The sequence below is a fragment of the Macrosteles quadrilineatus genome, unplaced genomic scaffold (assembly GCF_028750875.1).
Source record: "Macrosteles quadrilineatus isolate MER2022 unplaced genomic scaffold, UCM_ALF_1.0 Scaffold_2__2_contigs__length_208266976, whole genome shotgun sequence".
Lineage (NCBI taxonomy): Eukaryota > Metazoa > Arthropoda > Insecta > Hemiptera > Cicadellidae > Macrosteles > Macrosteles quadrilineatus.
The window spans coordinates 191,210,113-191,232,857 of record NW_026542595.1 but is presented as its reverse complement, the minus strand read 5'-3'; the positions used below and the strand labels follow the sequence as shown (position 1 = coordinate 191,232,857).

General features: G+C 35.3%; 1 protein-coding gene across 2 annotated transcripts in view; it reads right to left on the bottom strand.

Annotated features, from left to right (window-relative positions):
* LOC128986036 (forkhead box protein N3) overlaps nucleotides 1-22,745 on the bottom strand; it is a 37,856-nt gene that overhangs the window by 7,034 nt on the left and 8,077 nt on the right. The window contains exons 1-6 of one of the 2 annotated variants that reach the window (XM_054406120.1): nucleotides 9,267-9,399; nucleotides 6,692-6,815; nucleotides 5,852-5,948; nucleotides 1,940-2,127; nucleotides 886-1,098; nucleotides 32-162 (exon numbers count right to left, since the gene is read on the bottom strand). In XM_054406120.1, coding sequence (XP_054262095.1) covers nucleotides 32-162; nucleotides 886-1,098; nucleotides 1,940-2,127; nucleotides 5,852-5,948; nucleotides 6,692-6,811 — 749 coding nt within the window. In that variant the 5' untranslated portion in view covers nucleotides 6,812-6,815; nucleotides 9,267-9,399. Of the gene's footprint in view, nucleotides 1-31; nucleotides 163-885; nucleotides 1,099-1,939; nucleotides 2,128-5,851; nucleotides 5,949-6,691; nucleotides 6,816-9,266; nucleotides 9,400-22,745 lie in introns of those variants that run through there. The other variant, XM_054406121.1, reaches the window with a different exon arrangement.

The following is a 22,745-nucleotide window of genomic DNA, read 5'->3' as shown; positions in this document are numbered from 1 at the left end:
TACAGCCGCTTTAATGCATGGGTTCGCTTACCTAGTGGTAGTGCTGGGAGGAGAGTTAGTGTCAAGTGAGGCACAGGGATGGTACGGGGCTTTCTGTAGAGCTGTCAACAGATTGGAGCGGTAAAGGGGGTCCACCATCCACAGCGAGCCCTTGCCTAGATTCTGCCAAACACACACAGTAATAATCAATACAAAGCTAAACAAAGTTCTTTGGTCACTATGTTATCCTATGGGGGAATAAACTAACCAATATAAATTAATGGTTTATAGATAATATCTTCATAAAAAGTGTACCCATCCAACGTTTGATAACACAGCTACTTTGTCGAAATTAAATGGGAATACCCAACAATTTTCATTGACAGTAAGAAATAACTTGTTTTTATCCAACTAGCTTTAAAGCATGTTTGTTAAACTAGAACTTGGCAACATTCTTAATTCCTGCATTTACTTTCTCTAATCAACGAGGGAAATATTGCAGATCGTCTTATTTCATCTTCAAAAGCTACCCAAAGATAAGTAAAGGGATTAAAAGAGGACTAGTTGTAGACAGCTTTAGTGGGAGTGTAGAAAATCTAGACTATGATGGTCTGAACATGTGAGAAGAATGTGTAAAGAGAGAATTTCTAGTATGATAAGTGGATGATAAGTTAGGGAATTGAGAAGGTCAAGAGGTGAAGAGGGACGAGGAAAACGAAGAACTGTTGAGGGATAGGAGACCGGGGAAAGGCGTAGTTGACACCCATGCCTGGGACTGGGAATAGCTAGAAAATAGGAGGATATGTGTACCCTACCTTTGGACATTGTAAAAACAGCATTACAATTTTAAACACATTGATCAATCAATGTAAATTTATCCAAATTCTAACTACATTATCCACTTACTGGGGCTTTGTCCACTTTACGGAAACACTTGTTGAGCGAGAGGTTATGTCTAACGCTATTCTTCCAACCAGTCGGGGCGTTTTTGTAGAAAGGGAAATGGTCTAGAATCCAGTTGTAGATCTCCTTCACTGGCAAAGCCTTGCCTGGCGATTCTTCTATAGCCATGAAGATCAGGCAAGAAAACGAGTATGGGGGTTTGGATGTTGTGTGTATCTGGAAATATAAATTAATAATGAATCGTTAAAGACTGAGATTTTTTGCGCAAGACAAATTTTGGGGGTATAAAAAGGTAAGTCTCGTAAAATATTGAGGGTGTATCAATGCTATGGGACATTACTTTTCTTTTCATTAAATACATACCTAGTTATATAATCAACTATATAGCTACCTCAGTGTCACTTCCAAAATCCAAGGATATCAAAACATTCTGTACTAGAATGCCTTTAAATTAACTGACTTACATGACCAGTAGAGGTCTGGTTTAAGCACTTCATAGTTGTTTGGAGAACCAATTTTGCTTGAAGCAGGAAAGTATATGAGTTACTGGCAAATGAGTAACTTCACAATGGTGCCAGGATTGAAAACCAATAAGCAAACTATCTACAGTAACATAACAAGTCATTGTCTGTGCAATATCACAACTTTTCAAGTCTGTTTCGGATTCTTGATAAATTAATAAGTTACATTAAATGGGATTAAAATGGAGTAAAACTTAACTAAGAAATAAATAATTTGTATGTAGTCTGGGAAAGGATCAAGATACAAAAATTTAAAGATGTAAAGACGATACGTAAAAAAAAGAAAGTAGTCGTAGATGTACATCTACGAAATTGGCAAATTGGCATATCTGCAAACCTGGTGTAAATGTTCAAAAACATAAAATTTTAGACAGTTACTCTTATCTAATTGTCGTTGGTGATTGCCAGGACTTGAGCAATCACTCTCCAGAATAGAAATTCTGCGCTCTAACCACTGAGTCAGCCATACTTCTATTTCAGCCAGTGGTCCACACCAGTTAACTCCTCATACCGTCAATGTAGGCTACACCACTGACCTGTGGATCATAAGGTATGTGGTGCGGATGCTTGTTCTTGACAGGAGGTGCAGTAGTGGAGGGGGGAGGCGTAGGACTGCCGCTGTTGACGCTAGAACAAGATGAGTCTCGTTCGCTCGTGCTATCGTCCACATAGTCACTCGTCGGGGACTCCTGAACCCCAGTACCAGCTGTGCGCAGGTTTATACCTGGACAAAAAATGGCACATTTTTGGTTGTGGATATTTGTTCATAATTTCTAATCACTTGACTAAAATATAGCATGGTATTAACATATTATACACCTGGAAAATAAAATAATTTATTCATAGACTTTGTTAAAAAGTTGTGTATGGTTTCATAATTTGAAAGTAACAACAATGATATGAACGATATGAGTTGCTTTTGTTCTTAAGACCGATCTCTTATTATTTAACAGAAGTTGAAAATAAGGAATACAGGAAAATTATTAGTATGGACCTACTAAACAAGGACAGTTTTGATGTTCACTAATTTGTTTACATGGACATGAATACAATTAATACAACAGCAAATGTGTAAGTCTTACATAGTAGTTGTCCAAACCACCCATAATTGGGCCATGAGGTGTATGACCCATGTGGGGCAAAGTCCACCAAAATGGTAACTGACCTAGCACTTAGTAGTAGTTTTGACAACTCAACTAACATTCCTTCATTTGCTACATGATATGAGAGGAGAAATTTACTATATGCCTACACCTGTTCTCCCCAACATTAACCATTATTTAAATAATAAACATTCTTTAACAAAAAAAACTGGGTCATCAGGAATAAACATTATTTTGGTAAAACTGACATTCTTAGAGGTCGCTGGTTCCATTGCAAGATCGTTACCAAAAACAGATTCCATTTGTCATTAGGCTACCAATTGATGATGCTTTCTAACAACAGGTTGACAGTAGATAGTAACTAGACCAGGGTTTGGACCGTTCCTTTACAAAACGAAGTAAATAAACACAATAAAACATGTACAGATATTTAATTGTTAGTTTTACGCTGGGGGATGAAATGAATCACTGGGGTTAAATGTAACCCATGGATTTCTAAAGTCTTTTCCTACGCATTGTTTATAAGCCTAGTTTAATTTAAATACTCGAGAAAATTATCATACCGTAAAGGTGTATTTGTAATGTATTACTTCTAGAGAATTCACAAAATGTTTTCAATTTAATCTATTATCTAGGTAGGTGGGTAAATATCTCCAAAAATTATATTCTACACTGATACAGGTAAAAATAGATGCAAACAAAACAATCTTTTTGAAATTACTAAGAATGTGATAGATAAATACTGCTACCGGTATTTGAAAGGTTAAATGGAAAAAAACAATAGCGCAGAAAATGAAGTGTTATCTGCTGAGTGACAAATCAGCACCCATTCCAGCGGAATTCAACCTGACAATTTAAATTGATTTGGCTGTGCTACAATACAATCTCTCTAGCCCTCCGAGTGTCCCTTGTTTTGGCCTTAATGTCTGCCTATTTTTTGCTCATTTGCAAGGTTTTATTAAAACGGATCTGAGAAGCTTGAAAACAATGTTAATTATACTGTTCTATATACCATTTTGTTTGGAAAATCGTGGGCTTCAATATTATACATAGAACATAAGGAACATTTTTCAAAAAAATTTTGTAGGTAAAACAAAAATATTTTGGAAAATGTAAAAAAAAAAAATAAGTTCGCGCTCAATGAAATTGTATAAATTATAGGTCTATAAATATTTGAAAATAGCCACTTTGTTCTAAATTTTATGAGGATTACAAATATATAATAATATAAGGAAGTAGATTTGCAAATAAATAAGTTATGGGCAAAAAACAGATTTCAGTACATAGCGTTTAGCTAAGAATGCATGGCCTAACCATAGCTAGGAATCTGGCTGATAATTTACATCAATATCACTACCTACTTCTTCAGGATCATCAACCAGCCCTTCAAAATCACTTAAATCTTCTTATAATGCACCACGTATATCACTACTTTTGATTTTTAACACTAAAACAATGATAAACGTAACAAAACACATCAGTCATCGGTCCGAGGATAACCAAGCTGTTTACAAATACGCACGTCAGCTGTCTGCTACAATATTTTTGGAACTAAAATTAATAGCGCTTAGAGACAGACCTCCGGAGAAAGCTCTGAATCTATAAAATAAAACGATACCTAACTCGATCCAGTTCAATCCGATTTTGTCAGTCATAGAGCCTTCGCCGTAAACAGTGTTTGTGAGTCGCTGCAGCGACACAAAACACTACACAAAGTGTGTTATGTGTCGCTGCAGCGACAAATAACACTCGGAGGGCTAGAGGAGTGGTCTCTGATGTTTTTCTTCAGTACCGTACCAGTACAGATCGGATTTGTTAATGAAAATATAATGCGCGGTTTAAGAATTTTAAAAAAGTAGACTGTATAAATAAAGTAATAATCATAATTTAATAAGCTCAAGTTTAATTAGAAATAAGTTCAACACTGGAAATGAAAACCCGTTACTGATGTCCCATTCACAAGTTGACTATCTGAGAAAATAACATAACTTAACAGTCCCTCATTAACTATTGCTAATTTAACGAAACTATAGTCCTCGCCACCCTAAGTTGAGGCAGCCAAAGGCCGCACGGCGTATATCTAGTGCCTTTGGCTGCCTCAACTTAGGGTGGCGAGGACTATAGCAAACCTGTCACACAAAATCAATCACAATCTAGACACAGTTGATAAGGCAAAAAAGACTTATTGATATTTTTTAGAAATTTCGCGTTTTAGCGAATTTCCCATATAGGGAATAAGCTATTAACGTAGTACTCATGGTAAGACCTGGACCCGAGACCGATTTAATTTTTCATTTTGAGGTCCCTAGAGGCCAAAAACACCATCCGTTCAAATTCATATATATATACATATATATATTTATATATATATATATATATATGTGTCCGTTAGCGCGATAACTCGAGCAAAAATGATCCGATTTTGATGAAATTTGGTACAAACATGTAAACCTGCGTTTATTCGAACGAGTTCGCGATCCAGCATAATCGGACCATGGGAACGGGGGTTTATGGGGTAAAAATGGGTTTTTCCCATTTTTGAACCTAAAAACAAAAAATTTTGCAATTTCTTTCTAAACCGTTTTGTAGAGCTTAAAAAAAGAAATAATTTAGTATATTGAAGCGCTGTTGTATGCCTAACGGTCACGGAGAAAATTCAAAAATAGTGTAATTAAAAATTCCCATGTTATTCTTATGGAGAAAATGAAAATTGTTGTAGTTTACTTGTTTATGGGTATATATTGATAAAATTTGGCAAATTTATTTATTTCATCCTATACTATTGACGTATGGTCAAAAAACACTTTTTACCTTCCCCGTAGCAGCAAACCTAAGCACTCGTTAAATCTAATGTTATTTAAATAGGGAATAATATGTCTTATTTATGGAAATATTTTAGTAAAAGTGTAATCAGACGAGTTGAAATTCGCTTAGTCTGCAGGTTTGCTGCGGCGGGGGTATTTGGGTTTTATTGTTTTGTTGGTAAAGATGAAGGTGGTGGAAGGCCTAAATTGCTTTTGTAGTTTAAATGTGCCATATTTTAAGTCGGTAAAAGATTGTCTTTGATTAATTGGATTTTTTTGCTAAATGATTCATCCTTTAGCCTACATTAAAATGTAGATTTAGTTTGATTTGGAAAAAAATAAAAATTTGAAAATGGTGCCGTGTGCCGGGCGTGCACGTGCACTACAACGTGTGTATACCAAGTGTATAAATGATTAAACAACAGAGTGTGAATTGTTTGTTTGAAAAAATTGTTCCAAAAAAATAAATTTATCATAATTTTTGTTAAAATAAGACGTCCACCCTGTTTTAGTGATTGGCTTATCACCACGACTAAAATACCTTTGAGCAGATTTTTGTCTTGAAGCCACGTTAGAGAAGTAAGATCGTCATCTTCGCCGTTTTTCTCTGAGCGTATTTCAGATGCTCCATCACCTTCCTGTAAATACATATGGAATATCTTTAATAACGTTGTAATTATTAGTGGTGGGTGTCCTAAATGTTCCACTGCATAAATACTCACCATCCTTTCAGCTAAATCACAGGTAGTCTATCAACATATAGAAATTTTGGAATAAGCAGAATCGGAACACTGACCCCACTACACTATTGATTTTAATGTATTCACCTATTTTATTTTAATGTCTGATTGTTGTACCAGTACACCCAAACACGGTATTTGGAGAGCATGGAATCAAGTCATATTTTTTATTGTGCCATCTTCAAAAGACGTTTTCTTTCGTGCCTCTTTGTGAGAATAAAAGCTCAGCTTGGCTCAGTTTTGTCTGACTTAATTCTTGGTCACTCAACTTTTGAGGCAATAGGCTCAGCGATAATCTAGCCGCTGGCAAACCTCTAATTTACACCATTCACATATCACAATGTATTTATACTTTTCAACTTTCTATCAACACCGTAGACTGGCACTTGAGGCGGTTTTCCCCCTCTTCCTCCTTAGCCATGCCACTAAGAGAGTAAATAACAACAAACTTAATAATAACAATAATAAATTAATTAATTAATTAATAACAAAAAACTTGAACTCTTTTGTAACTTAGCTAAAATTATTTTAAAGTTGTCATTCACAACATGCTTCTAAGCATATGACAACATGCAGGATGTTGTTTTAAGTTAACGAATAATCCACGCTAAAAAACAGCATCAACTCATGGTGAGTGTTACCTTGATGTGAAGCAGGTCCTTGGGTATGGAGAGCAGAGTGATAGGTATAGTGATGGAGTTAGTGGCACTCAATGCCACAGGTACAGGCTGGTCCTCCCCTCCGGGCCGTTCAGGAGCCATCACACTGCAACACCAATCGATATACATGAGAAATACAGTTAAGTGTATGGACGTAGGATACGATTTACGACAAAACCAAACAAAATACATAGCCTAGGGGCAAAAACTATGAAAACTGAGAAATAAAATCACTGAAAAGTACCTTAAAAGTATTCTGATTTAACATATGGTCTTTTTCATACTAAATAGGCCTAGACAAAACGTAGAAGTAGATCTTTGTATCAGCATACACCCTTTCGTAGTAAAAAGAAGCAAGTACAGTAGAACCTGGGTTAACCGAAATAAAGGGGGGAGAGCCGTTTCGGATAACCAATTTTTCGGTTAACCCGTCATATGCTAAAAATAGCCAATGTATTACTACGGTGAGTTGGAAAAATGAATTTAAAACATTGTCTATATAATACAGTGTTTTATTTCATCTACAGAAATGTTGAAATGTACAACTCCGATTATCCGAATCAATAGGGACCAGACCCCATTCGGATAATCAAAAATTCGGATAATCGGAGTTTTACCGGAATTCCGGGAATTTTAAAGAAAAATCCTCATTTTCGGTAATAAGTGAACTTTTAATTAATAATAATTTAAATCAGAACGTTTTTACAGTTTACAATGCTCATAGTACAAATGTTCTATGTACATGTTATTAAGTCAATAGTGTTCCATCAAAGTCCAAAATTGGCTAAATGTGTTTAATAACAATTCTTTGATATTTTGCAAAACTTATTACTGTAGCTTTACGTTTTTAAAATTGTTGAAATTAGCGATTCGGATAATTGGAGATTCGGTTAATTGGAGTTCGGATAATTGGAGTTCTACTGTACTAAAGCCTTTTATATGATGTATTTACTTATATTATAGTCCTGTATTACATTATGGACCCGTTTCCATTAACCCGGGTTTCGGTTAAACCCGAATTCGGTTAGCCGGGGTTTTTCTCTAAGTTGTAATCAGCGTAGCACAAGAGCTTTAGTAGACTAGCTTTAAACGCACTGACATCATTTCTACTATATTTTACTTCGGCCTAGCTTTCTGCACATGTGTCAAAATACATGTAGGCCTAGGTACCGGTATGTGTTTTAACCAGAGATTACTTACACAAGCACTTAAGAGTCTTTGGAGCCTTGACATTCTAACTCGTAAAACAATTAAAAAACTACAAAGAAAATTTATAATCTCACAGTACCGGTGTACTAGATATTTCAATTTAAATCACTCTGGAGTTAGAAAAAATCTATTAAAATGGTAAATAACTCTTCAGCGGCAGTTTGAAATTAACATTGCTCTTATGGCCGTTATCTTCCAAGGACTCCCTTGGAGAACAAATTAGAAAATACAAAGAACATTTCTAATCCCACAGTATACTAGATATTTAAATTATAAACTACTTTAGTGTTTAAAAAAATATTTTTGGACAGTAAATAACTCTTCAGCAGCGGTTTGAAATTATCCAAGATGGCCGCTAGCATCTAAAGACTCAAAAAATAATACATTGCAGCCAACATGTAAAACCATGGTAGGCAGGTTAGGTGTCCTGTACGTCGCCATTTGTACGGTACCTACAACGGGAGTTAGGGTTGGATGTTGTTTAAATAACTAACACAAGTTACATTTAAACTGCTCAGAGGGCCGCAAAGGGTACGTCCGTTTACCAGGCTAAGACTAATGTGAGGAGAAGGGATTATCAAAATATTGTACTGTTAGGTACAGCAAACCGGCTGCGAGAAAAGAGATTGGTTTGGGATGCCAAGCACTGCCAAAAATAAGTTAGTAGGGGTAGGCCTACTCAAAACCTAAAGAATATTAATTAATAAGTTATGGCTCAGCGAACTAAGTTTAAACAATAGATTATTTAATATTGTTCAAAGTGAGATTCTTAAAATCAGGATAAGTAGGACACAATAGAGAAAGAGTTTTCTAGCTTAAGGCCTGTGGAAATTTAGTCGACCCAACCTATCTTAAGTTCTAATCAAATAAAATGAAGAAAGAATGTGACAGCTGGGTTAGGATTGAAGGCCATCCAAATTGTTCTGAAAATAAACTTCACTCCAAGGTTATAGCCAAAAGATTAAATGATTTAAATTTAAAGCTAATAATTAAAATCCCCAAGAGATTTATGAATACAACCATACAACTGAGTAAACATATTGGAAAGTTAGAGCAACCAGCGTCCTAAACAATTACTAAAGGCCACATGGTCTTTTTCATTTCAAAAGCTGTAACGTGAATAACCTAATTAGGCCAATGATTTTAGGTTATGTGCCACATATGGCCACATAATAACTTACAACAAACCAAAAATAAATCAACCCGTAATAGGCAAACAGTAAGTTCGAAGTTCACTCAAAGATGTTTACCAAGCTCATACTGAACAACTTACCAAAAAAGCAGAAGGTCAAAACTGTTTCGACAACACTACACTTATATCTGGTCATTTGCGAAGAAATAAACTCACCTTTTCGATGTTACGAGTGTGTTGGAAGTGTCACGAAATGAAATTAACCGAAAACAACGGCGAAGATGGAATAACGAACATAAAAGTAAACAGTTTTGCAAGCTGGCTGGATGGTAAACAACTGTTAGTTTGCGACAAAGCCTGTAGAGTGCGACACAGATTCACGTGTTGTGACGTCTTGCTTGTGGATGTAGGGTCACCTAGCAACCGATCCCCCCTGTACCCTCCCCTATCACCCAGCTAGCGAGCACAAGACTTATAGATTGACCTGGGCTGGGTATTGCACTAATCTATAGATTTTATCACTTTAAAACTGCTTGTAATGGTACATTGAAGGGATATTTAACGTCGATGAAGCTATTGTAAAGTGCAAACCGGAAATGAATTAATCGCTATTTTGCAGAATAAAAACAAAATTATGGTGTGCTAATCATCCCAATTGAGCAATACTACATTAGAGATTTAATGATTATCGTAAGGCTATTAAGATAATGGCCAATTATTTTATATTCAATATGTTAGTTGTGTATAGGCTAAAGTTTATTTTGCAGCACTAGTCCATTATCTAAATTATATTAATATCCTAATTTTTAGCAAAGCCAAAATTGTAGTAGGGGATCTTGAATAGCAGTACCGGCATTAACAAAAGTTGGAATTACGGATGATGAGTGAAACCTGAACCCATATTAACAAATTAGACCCGTTTATCTATGACTCAATGAATAACTTATATATTCAGTCTTCCTTCGAGCTGTAATGCTTTAATTTTATTGTATGTGGGGCAAAATACTAGTGTAAAACAAATTACAAATTCACTAACAGTACACAGGTAGAATTTGTTTTCTCAACTAAATTACAAATTACATGTTTAAACTGCAAAGGCAAATAAGACAGCAGTTCTCGCTAGTTATTGAAGTTACAAACGGTAACTAACCTTTGAAAATCTGCTTTTGACATAAGCCCAGAGAGAAAAGTTTGAAATGGAGGGGGTTTATGAGAAGAGGGAGCAGGTGGTAGACTGAGACAGCGATGTATCACCATCTCTCTTCCTCCTTCTCAACTTACAACATAGCACAGCAGCTGCGGGGAAAGGTGTTTTGTTAGATCTCTTGTTGAAAGGGACGATCATAGAGAATGGAGACTGTAGGTGGCGCCATGAAATGTCGGTAGAAATTCCAGTGATCTCATCATTGAGCCATGTGTAGTTTTTTTATAGTATTAGAATGCAGGATAGTGTGGATTGTAGTGAGATAATTTATGTAGATTTCTTACTAAAATCAGCTGATTGATTCTTCATAGTCAGAACCCAGAACCACTCATTTAAAGCCCAATGGAGGACAGCTGGGTACAGTAACGAACCAGCAAAAAATAAAAATCTATTGACTTTTTTTATTTTCACATTATAAATAATTTTATTTGATTTCAATGATAACCTGAGCCCTGGATACATACATTCTTAGACAATTTGAAAGATATATTCACGATTTCTACTTTTTACTACGTTAACATAGATGTCACTTCATATATTCTACTGTTAGGCAATAAATAAACTCCAGATTACACAACAATTCCACGTATTTGCTGGAGTCGTACTTTGATATTTCGTCAACTTGACCTAAGCGACTCGAGCTCTGTTTTGTTTTGTATACATGGCTAAGTACTTCGCTGTTGTATTCGTGGACAATGTTCAATTCTTGTCCATCAATAAATGGTGTTCAAGGCCAAGGCCTAAAATCGCAAAAAAGTTCCATTGTACGTCCTAAGTGAATACGACAATCACTTATTTCCTGTATGGTAAATTCCCTTAAAAAAGGCTTGACTATTGAGATTTTTTATTTATACGTCCTAGTATTTTCTAAACCCCTAAACCCAATATGGGGAATTGGCTAAAACAGTGGGAAAATTACGTTAAAATAATGAGTAGTTACATTATGATTCAAACTAAAATAACTCCAAAAAGAACAATAAGAACTACGCAAACATCTATTACCTGCGTCATAAGCAAAATTGTATCATTGACTATAATCAATGATTGTACTGTACTGTCATATGGAAAGAAATCTACAATGCCACATACAATGGTCAGCATAAGTGAAAAGATACCAAAATCATGTTACGCCTGCAATCTGAACCAGACCGCCTGCAGTACGTTGAAGCACTGCGGTGCGCTTTTTCCACTTGTTGGGTTTGATTTAATTGTTGTGACATGTTTCAAAATACATCGATGGTTTCAAAATTGTCGTGTTCAAAATCAAGATCGAAAGTAAATCTGTACAAGTACAGAACACGATGTAACATGGAATAACTTGTATTTCATAATTTTGTAAGTGTGTGTGTATACCTAAACAACTACCCAGCCAAAATCAAAGTACAGTATTAGGTGTTTATGCAAAAAATCCAATTCAAAGAAAGTAATATTACAGTTTGTAATAAGCTTTGGCGTTGACGGGAAATTGTGAAATGTCACCGGTGAATAACGGCTGTCATTTCTGCGATTTCGTTTGTTCTGATGTTGAATTAAAATTCAACAGGGAATATTTCTTCTGAAATTATTCGCTACCCAACACAAAGAAAGATTAAACTTTTTATGTATCACATTCTACTATTATAGGTTGTAAAAATCCCATGGATTCGTTAGATACATTGAGACAGAAAAACTAGATGCAATTTTAAAAATTGGTCTCCATCAAGTATTAGTATAATACTTTTTATGTTATGTACCTGGTTGTACTTTGGTTAGGTTAGGTTAGGTTAGTTTATCAATAACATGAGCATTGTAAGTAAACGAAACTAACCTAACCAAACCTAACCTAAACGGAAACGGATGATTGTTATGTGCTCCGGACTCTGGATCGACGAAGTTGTACTTGTGGTTAAAGAATTTTTTCGCAGGTACCAGATAACAGGAAAGTACCATTTGAACAATATTGTTTCACAATAGAATTGCCATATACTCCGTTGCCCATGCATGTCTATCCATGCAGCATGCTTGAATTCGGCAAGAATCGTCCCGCTGAGCATCTCGACCTTGGTGTTATCTGCAACCTCGCCGACGCCACTCGGCCATTTAAATTTTAAATACCCACACATACATATCATTATTACTTCTGTATTAAACGGACGTTCGTTTTTATTATAATTTAAGGATGGTATATAGAATTGTAACCTACTAGGTTAACGAACGACAACATTTACGGAAATGTCATAGTTCAAGGACATCATTGTTGTATCCAGCACCGATATGTTTCTTATTTTGATGTTGGAAACATAGACTACCATTTTGTAACTACTTGGATTTCTGAAGTACCCGGTACAGTAATTAATACATTTGCCATACTTATAGGTATATTCGAGTCCAAATTTACTTGTTTATTGTTGCAAATAAACATAAAAAATTACAGTAGGAAGAATTTATTTTTAAAGTTTGTAGAAATTTTAAATGAAAATAAAACTATGTTATCTCTAAAAACACATCCAGCCAAACCAATGGGATTTAACATTTAAATTCACCAACGTTTGTGTGGGGTTCTCTTGAATTAGAAATGTATAACTGATATAGATATCATAAACATTTAATTTTTTTACTAAGCCTTGTAAAAATTTTTACAAAGGTCGTCGACACGACTCTTGGGTCGCACCTTAAATAGAAAACCAACAGTTAAAAATCCACTATCAAAATTAAATACAACGTACAGCGTTCCAAAAAAACTGTTACTTTGTTCATTCCGTACAACACACATGGAGTACAGTATTGTCAACAAATATTTTGTTTATCTAGGCATGCGCTAAGTCATTGTTACATAATAACATTGAGATACAATTGTAACTCTTACTAGATAAGGCTAGATAGATGAGAATAACATAACTAGTAGTGAACTAATTGAGTAACTATCATAACATTTAGCTGTTAAATTGCAATGTAAAGTGATAAATCGTAGCCTAACTAGATTAGCAGAAAAGGCATTTTACTTTTTTTAATTTAAGTATCCCTATTACAAAAATGTAGTACTAGAGTTAAGTGGGTAATTGAATACAGTAGTGATGAATTCATGCAATTCTGGAAAAATAAAAGCCCACAAAAAACAAAATCCAATGGATTCGTTAGATACATTGGAACAGAAAAACTAGATGTAATTTTAAAAATTGGTCTCCATCAAGTATTAGTATAATACTTTTTGATTTTTGTTTTACCAACTTAACACTAATTTTACCTTATAAAATCAATTAATTTCAATTATGCGAGTAGTCTTCTCTTGAAGCCGTTTCGTTCTGAGGATCATGTTTTGACATTTTAATGCTAAATGAAGACTTAATTATTTCCTTATATTTCAGGATATATTGTAAGATTCGTTTTTTACTAACAACTACTTTACTTTACTAACGGCTAAACGGTATAATACTATGTGGTTGTAATGATTGTTAAGGTTCAATAATAGACAATGGAAAATGAAGAATAAAGTTAAATTGATATTAAAATGCATATATTTAAATCTCGCAGTTTTCTTTGATTTCTAAATTTATATGTTTCTAGTCAAAATTTTAACTTGGAAACTGTTTCTGATAAAATAAAGTGGGTAAAAGGTCGCTTTGTTCTTTACATGACCTTTACCTAGTTTAAATGTCGGGCGAAAATCAACTGGAGCTTCTCATGACCAAAACATTTATATTGATAAGAGTTTCAGTGGACCAAGCAAGAATGAAAATATAACTTCATAGCAAAGAAATTTATATTTAAATATATAAATTTAAAACTATTCTATTACAATTTTTAATCTTTCTATAGAAGATCCCCGAATTTCTTCAGACTTGTTCGTAATCTCAGAAAACTGTCGTTGTATTTCGATTTGTTTGAATAATACTAAGAGTATTCCAACATAACTATCCATAAAATATAGTAAAATAAAGTAAGAAAATTCAGTGGACATAAAGAAGACAATTATGGGATGAATGTCGTATTGAAGAAACGAAATAGCTTTACAAACCTTTGGAAGTACACATTTAGTTTAGAAATAAATCCATCCTATCAAAACCAGGGTTTGGACCGTTCCCTTTCAAAACGTAAAAATGCCACGGCGTAGAAACACACTAAATAAAAAAAAAATCCTATTCATGTCACAAAACCATTTTGCATTATTACATTTAGGTGTCGTAAAAGTTAATTTTGGAATTAAAATAAAACCATCGATTTGCTTAACATTTGTTGCATAAAACGTTAGTAAATTGACCAGAGAGGACAGATATACTCTCTGACAGATGTGCTCTCTGAAATAGACAAAAATACGCTATAAATTCATATTGATTCAAGAAAATTCTATCCACAAAAGCACACCGTAAAAATATGAGTATTCCTCTATAACTGTGAAGAAATACATACCTTTGATAACGAAAACACTCTTTCTAAACGTCTAAAACTGGGTCCAAAAACCTCCGTTATGTTTTTATGACGTAATGTATGTTTAAAATATTTGCAGGGTACAATGGGGGAGGCTTTAGCCCTCCCCCTTTCGGACCGTCAATGTCCACTCACATCTATCATAACATAACAGTATGTGTGTCTTTCTCGATATTCAATTCAATATAAAATGTGTATTTTTACTACAAAATTAGTCTTAGGGCCTACATACTTATTTAGTAGTTTAAATATTTAAAATTATTTAGACCTAAATCCCTGATCACGTCGTAAATCATCTCACCTGACTGTTTTATGAAATTAAAAATTATTCATTTCACCAGACAAAGTTCCCACATGGCCCTTACTTACACTTACACTGATTATTCACCAAATACAAAGTGCTAAATGGAAATGGAACAAGAAAAATACACGAAACAACAACCTGCATCTCTCGGTGAGAGGGAGGTTAAGAATTGTTTAAAAACTTTTGAAGTCGGAAATAAACATGGAGAAGCGGAAATGACAGAGCCGCAGACAATAAGGTCGTCTCCCGCCGTCGTATTTTGGGCGTCGGGGGCTTAAAAATACCCGCGACTCGGATATCGGGTAGTCTTACACTGGAGAACACGAGGATCGATCCTTGATCCTGAACATAAAATATAAAATACAGTAATTCATTCAGTCAAATTAGCAATACGATGTTTGCATTGGGTTGCCATATTTTTGCTCTATAGTATGCTGAATACGGATGCAATGTGAGTGATTGGAAGCAAGTAGATCTAGCAATAAATCAAATTAAGATGTTTATTCCGTCAAATTAAATATCACAATGTTCACAGTGGGTTGCTATGTAGGATTGTCACTTCGGTAAAATATTATGAATGCTGGGGGAACAAACTGGGAAGGTAGCTATGATAAATAACTACTGTAGTACTAAAAGTTGATAGGTCAAATGAACAATAGACCCTCGCCATTTTTGCTCCTGGTTGTCATATTTTGGCTTAATAATTTCAGTAAAATAGCAACGAACTCATTGTACTCGTACTTCAAAGCTGAAGTGAAATGCAGGGTGTGTGTCTTTAGCCTTAAGAAGTAGACATACAATTTTCTTGTCATACAGTACAAAGCTGTATCCACTTTATAATGACGTTGTAGTTGAATCGTGCAGACAGAATGCGCTAGAGTTAATTGCTTATTTTTTGTGAATACGAAAAAATACCAAGCCAAAGTGAAAGGACGTCTTGTTGCAAATTATAAGCAAGTCGCAATTATTACGGAGAGAAAAAATAAGGGTGAGATATAATTTTGACTTTAACAGTAACACCAGAGACAATATTATCATAACTTGTTTATTCTATTGTCTGTGATAAAACTCTTTGAGTCACTAAATCAACTGTTCTATTTCAACAAAAAATGTCTACATCGGTGATGGGTTCAACATCGGTAGAGGAAGTCTACTTCGGTTCCCAAAAGTTAATTCTGGAAGTAATAGGTGGTTGGTAGGATTCGGACCCGGTACTCCAGAGGATAGAAACCCTGCCCTCAAACTAGTGCATGTATTTCTACTAAACCAGCCATGTACTAATTATCCAACACACACCAAACGCCTAAACACATATTTGTTAGTCACATTTAAACGAGAACCCATTATATAAAACATTTACTTTAGTAGCCAAACGGAAACCCAATGACAAAACAAGCAAGTAAAACAATGTTCAACAAACGTACACACGCAAGTTAAGTTTGTGCGTGATAAGCGATGATAACTCTAAGTTGAGTAGCGAGATAGTTTTGAAATTTATCGCATACCATAGCTTACGGATTGCTCGGATACTTCAAGTGCTGTAGGCTGGATAAAAAAGTTGAATGGACGATTTGTATCGCTGCAATATCTACTTACATACTGTTTCAGACATACAATTAATTTATGATTTGAAGGGATTCTTAAATTTTTTTTATTTACAATATGCTTATACACATCAAAATATTAAATGGTTTGATAGTAATTAAGGCTACTGTAGGCTGGACAAAGTCTGGCAGACAATTTACACCTAGGTTCCTTATGTAAGTTCAACATTTTATAGTGTTAGTTTTTATTTAGTTATTTATTTTATGTAAAATCCGTTGAAAAAATATTCAGTAATGCTTGGCTAAAATTTTTGAAGCCAAATTTATTCAAGTACGTAGCTGAAAAGGGGAGAACAATTTACACGAATCACAACTACTTCAATTATTTTTACGTACGCTACTGTCACAAACCACTGGTTTCGTTTTAAAACTGTGTATTTTTATTTAAACTCATTTAAATTCTGATTGCAAAATAAAAAATATCTTGGCCCTTCAAGAAGGCAATGTAAATTGTGTTCTTGGGCGTCACCGACATAAAATTGGCTGTTCCAGACAAAATTGAGCTAAGACTTTTTTGGGCATAAAAAACATAAACACAAACAACTTTACAAATTTACGTAATGTTCAGACACGACTAGATTTTAATTTGAGTAACATACACCAAAGCACAGGTAAAATAATATGGCACGTGACTAGTTTTCGAATAATTAATGCATTCAGCTGGGGCTCCAAATACGATCCATCTAGAATAGACTCTGCTTTGGGATCGGACCAGCGAACATCACGTTTTAAAAACCACCCCACGCATACATGAAACAACCGTCACGGCGATCAGGTGGGCGGTGACTCTACGGTTAATTGTATGCACTATGCAGTGGTCCAGCGATGTTGCGCACTTGACTACATCACGCGTCACTACGTTACGTAACGCGGTGTTCTGGCAGCGTCATTTGGCACTGGCGCCGGCCTGAGACAACGGACACTCGGGTGTCATACTGACGTAGTGACGTCACGTCAACTTTGACCCGTGACTCAATGTGTAACATAACAACCAGGGCAGTGTAGGCCTACTTCATAGGAAATTGACGGCGCGTACTCTTACTTACTTACTTACTGCTTACTGCTGTTCTTCTCCTCCGCAGTCATCAAGATTGGGGGAGGCGTCATCTTTTTCTTTATCTTCTTAGTTATTGCTTGGTTTTTTATTGTCTTCTGTTAAAAGTATGGTCATCCAGGAATTCATTCCAACTGTAGTAGGGTCGTTCGAGGAGATGGTTTTTCAGTTGGTTAGCACATTTTTTCGGGTCTGTAATAGCTTTTAGCCGATGTGGTAGTAAGTTGTAAAGTGTCATCCCTCTATATGTTGGGGTTTTTGCTGTTTTTTCTAGTCTATGTTGCGGTAGATTCAGATCGGTTTTTTTCCTGGTGTTGTAGTTATGTGTTTCTGATCGTTTAGTGGGATTCAGTTTCATTGTTTGGCTTATCACTTCAATCAAGTATAAGGATGTTAATGTGAGAATTTTGTTTTATATAAAAAATGGTTTGCAATGTTCTTGATAGTGGGTATTATTTAGGGTTCTTATTGCTTCTTTTTGTAATATGAAAATTGATTGAAAAAGGTCTGTACTTGCTACGCCCCAGGCAACAATTCCAAAGCGAAGGTGTGATTCTATGAGTGCATGGTAGGCAATTTTAGCTGTAGTAAAGTCGGTTAGGTTAATTATCCTTCTCATAGCATAGATTGATGTAGATAGTTTTTGTTGCAGTGAATTAATATGGTGTTCCCATTTTAAGTTTTCGTCTATTTCTATTCCCAGAAATTTGGTATGGTCTGATCTGTTTGGGTATAATCACGTAAACGCGATTCCAAGTCAATTTGTCCTAAAGTACTTTTAATTCCAACAATATATTCCGTGGCATCTTGGTACCTCATGATTCCAAGTTTTCATTATTAAACTTGATCCTCAACTGCATTTCTCATACAATATTGTCGTCGTGTGATATTCGGTAATTTCTCATCTATATTCTCTTTGTAAAGCCCGTTCTTGCTGACTGTCGAGTATTTGAGTAAGGTGGGTGTGTCAAATCGTTCAGTGACTTTGTTGCCGTTTATTTATAATCAAAATAGTATAGATAAAAAGCTGATAGTGCTCAAAAACCAGCGAGCGCAGAATATAAAGAGGAAACAGATAAAAGGCTGCCGGTTTGATCATGAGAAAAAAGGTCTGTAGCTTTTTGATAATTCGCAACGCAACAATAATTAATTTTCAGCAAGATAATTTCCCCTATAATCCTTAAACAATACTCTAGGCCCTAATTCAGTTTTTCGACTCGCGAAATCGTAAAGATGTTAAATAAGTTCTTCGATACTTGAATTTATAATACAGTTAGTTGAATGTTGTACATTTTACAAACATACATCATAATGATTATGCATATTATGCTATCTGTTAGGGGGATATCTGTTTGAAAGTACTCGGCAAGACTGACTCCCTTATTTCCTACAACCATACGTTTCAACAGCAAACCTTTTTCTGCAAATTGTATGTGGTATAGCACCACATTCTTGCCAATATTATGGAACGAACCAGTCAACAGTCAACCCAACCTACACTTTCATTCGCCAGAAAGTCCTTTAATCCATGGCTGAAGTGTGACATAATTTTCTGTTTTTCAGTGTGTTCCGAACCACTAGGACACATGGCTAATTTTATCAACGTTGGGGATCGAACGTGTCAACCTCAAACAACAAATTAACTTACATTCTGCGATTTCATTCGCCGAATTGATCGTCCAATAGGTGTACAGCCAAAATAACCGTAACACTCTCGAAATGTTCCAATGTATTTCAGTAACACGTGTCTAGAATGACGTCACAGCTGGTTGATTAATGATGGCGGAAACAAATTAAATCTTGTATCGACATCGACGTAGCATCGCTGCCATGGCGGTGGCGAACTGAACCCACCTACATTTGGAGAGTGTGTGAAATTCAATGCATTTTATATAGTGAAATAAATCGTATGGCTTTTCCTAGAGTTCAGTTATCTTATTTTTTTTGTTGGGTAGCTGCTCATCTCCTAGCATGTAAAGGGCAACATTTTCTAAGTAACGTTAAAATTGTTCGATTTAAGTTTTAAACAACCAAATTACTACAGCAGTTCTGATTAATGTTGACAAACTGTTCAGCGACCTGAAGATGATGGACGATCGGGTACAAAAGTAGACCAAGGTCGAGAAGTAGATAACAGCTTCTTCCGGCATCCCTTGTGCAACAGTTGGGTCTGAGAACACGACGTCTCCGCTGTTTATAATAAAACTATAGGTCGTCCAGTAGTCGAAAACTCGACCAAAAATGTTTAATGTACAGACTTCTCTATTTTCACCCCACACTCTAAATAAAACATGTGAGTGAGATTTTTTCCATTTGTTTTGATTTTCTGTTCATATTTCGTTGTTATTTCGCCCCTAGCATGGCAACCCATAATGTAAATTTTTTTCTAATGTTTAAATTTATTTTTCGTGCTCATTTTTGCGCATATTTTAATTTATATAGGGAATCTTCATATCTACAGGAAAATATCTTACTAACAGTATGCGTAGATTTTCCCTAGGATGCACACAACCTGAGGAAACAGGTTTTAAAGAAACATGCTTGCCTATTAATAAATAGATAGATAGATAGTATATAACGATCAACTAGCATTACTACGTACAACAATTGTAAACAATAAACATACAGGGGCTTCAATTTAAAAAAAAATACAGCAGTCTAGTAGTCTACGTTTATTTTTTCCATTTTAAATATACAATTTTAACAACACACAACAAAGCAACAATTTTTGGTACACTTTATAAACAAAATTCTCTAATGTATATTGTAGTTTGTAGGTAAAACCAATTTGTATGTACAGCATTTTAGTAACATAATAAACTTCACTTGTTTTGAAAAAATATTTTAACTTACCTTCTGTTTAATAAGAAAAGAAAGTAAAAATTTAAAAATTGTAAAAAATCAATTTAATTATGTAACATACAGTAGTAGAATACTTTTACGTCGGTCATACGCCAGGGATGGAGGAAGAGCAAGTGTAATGTGGAAGTAGCCTATATCCTGGCTATAAATTGACGACGGAATCCGTTCTGTAGGATCAAAAGTAATGCGGTCTCATGCTCTAGTTGCCTTCTCCGAACATTTCCACATTACTACACATAGTATAGTTTTCGGGCAATGAATCGGTGGTATATTATTGACATAAGCATCCTACAAATTGTTTTTTTTTTTAATTTTCTATTGCATGATTATTATCATTTTTGATATCTAACCTCGATATAATTTTAACTCAATGATGATACCAACGATTACATATGCCTGTCTTCACCTAATAGGGCACAAATATAAATTCGTTAGACCTTAATACCCATTCGTCAGACTTCATTTTCACCATAATCGTAGGCACTTTACCATTATATATTTACTTATGACTCATCATAGAGAAGATTATTGGCAGTATCCAAAATTCCAAAGTCAGTGATATCGTTCACTATTTAAGTTATTTATCGTTGGCGAGCCATATTGCTTTGAAACCATGTTCTTAATTTTAGTAGTACGTGTCTATTTGTGATGGGCATATCAATAAATTAGCAATCAAACAAATTATGCTCAACGTTAATTGGTATCCAGACCAGGTTAGAATCGCTCTTTTAACAAAAATGGGGAAAAATGGAAATGGAAAAAACAAAAACAAAACGGATCTAGATTTACTAGCTAAATACGCAGGCACAGGGCGTATCACGGTATCTGAACCGTTGCTAGGGGACCGAAAAGAGAAAGTAACGTCTGACATTTGACTGTAAAGAATGGCAAGACTGATGTGAGGCCCCAATTAAGGGCACCACTCTAATTACAAGAAGGCTTCCAAAAATCGAAGCGGCCCAGGGAAGGTGCTAAGTCTGTAGCACGGTTGCCATGACGACGCGACGCCGTTGCTAGGTTACGAGGCGTCGTCGGCGTCCAGTCGCCGGGCTTTAGTTCACACTTCCCACAAATCTTCCTTTACACGTTTTCTATCCTAAAGCTGTAGTTGGAAAACATCATTCTTTATATTTTTGAAATCCATACCTTACTTAACGTATCTTCTGCTCTGGAACTCTAATGGTAAAATATCATCTTTCAGAATCTGATATTCTTGTCACAAATCACGTTTATACACTTATTTCAATTCTTTCACTTCAATTACCAAATATAATCCTTCACGCATATGATATCTATAACTGACGATTTAAAATTCCTTCCTTGTTTCCTAGACATGTTCTCTTCTATCATAAGAAATCACGCACCTTCAATTCTAACATTTCTGTTTAGCATTAAAGCATAAATCCTCCAAAACACTGGTATCAGAAACATAACTTGGCCTTAACAAATCTCCCTTCACACATCTTCTATCAAAATAGTTTTAAGACTTAAAACTATTTTGATTTTAAGACGTGACACCATCCTTCATGAATAAAATATTTATTTTTTACATTTCAAAAAGCCCATCCTTCACACGTTATCTATAATTCAAGTGTAGGTCGGTCATAGGTCCTTATAATCACAGTCCTTCATAAATCTTTACCTTTGCTTAGACACCTGACCTAAGAAGACATTCAAGTGTCTAGACAGGTGAGGAGATACCATAGCCAGGTGTAGGTGTACCGGTACCGAGTGTGGATAGTAGGTAGGTCCTTGGTCCTTATAGTCACCGTCCTTCATAAATCTTTACCATTGCTTAGACACCTGGCCTAAGAAGACATTCAAGTGTCTAGACAGGTGAAGTGTGCGGTGTGCGAGTGTATGTGGAGCTAGATACCATAGCCAGGTGTAGGTGTACCGGTACCGACTGTAGATACTAGGTCGGTCCTAGGTCCTTGACACACACAAACGTCCTTGCCTCCTGCCACTGTCGCCATCTTGTTACGTCATTGTCACTATATGTAACAGCCAACAGTTGTTGTTTCTTGTGGTTATACAGTTCTACTTTACAATAAACTTTGGTGAATTATTTTGATGCGAGTTTATGTGTGTCCAATTTCAAACAATCTGCTTTGTTCACTTTTTATACAGGGTGTTCATAAAGGGGTGTCACAAACTACCGGGGCTGACACTGCTGACAGTACTAAACAATCTGAACAAAATAGTTCATATACACATAGGTCGAAAAATTGCATTACGCCGCTAGCCACCATTTTGATTTTTT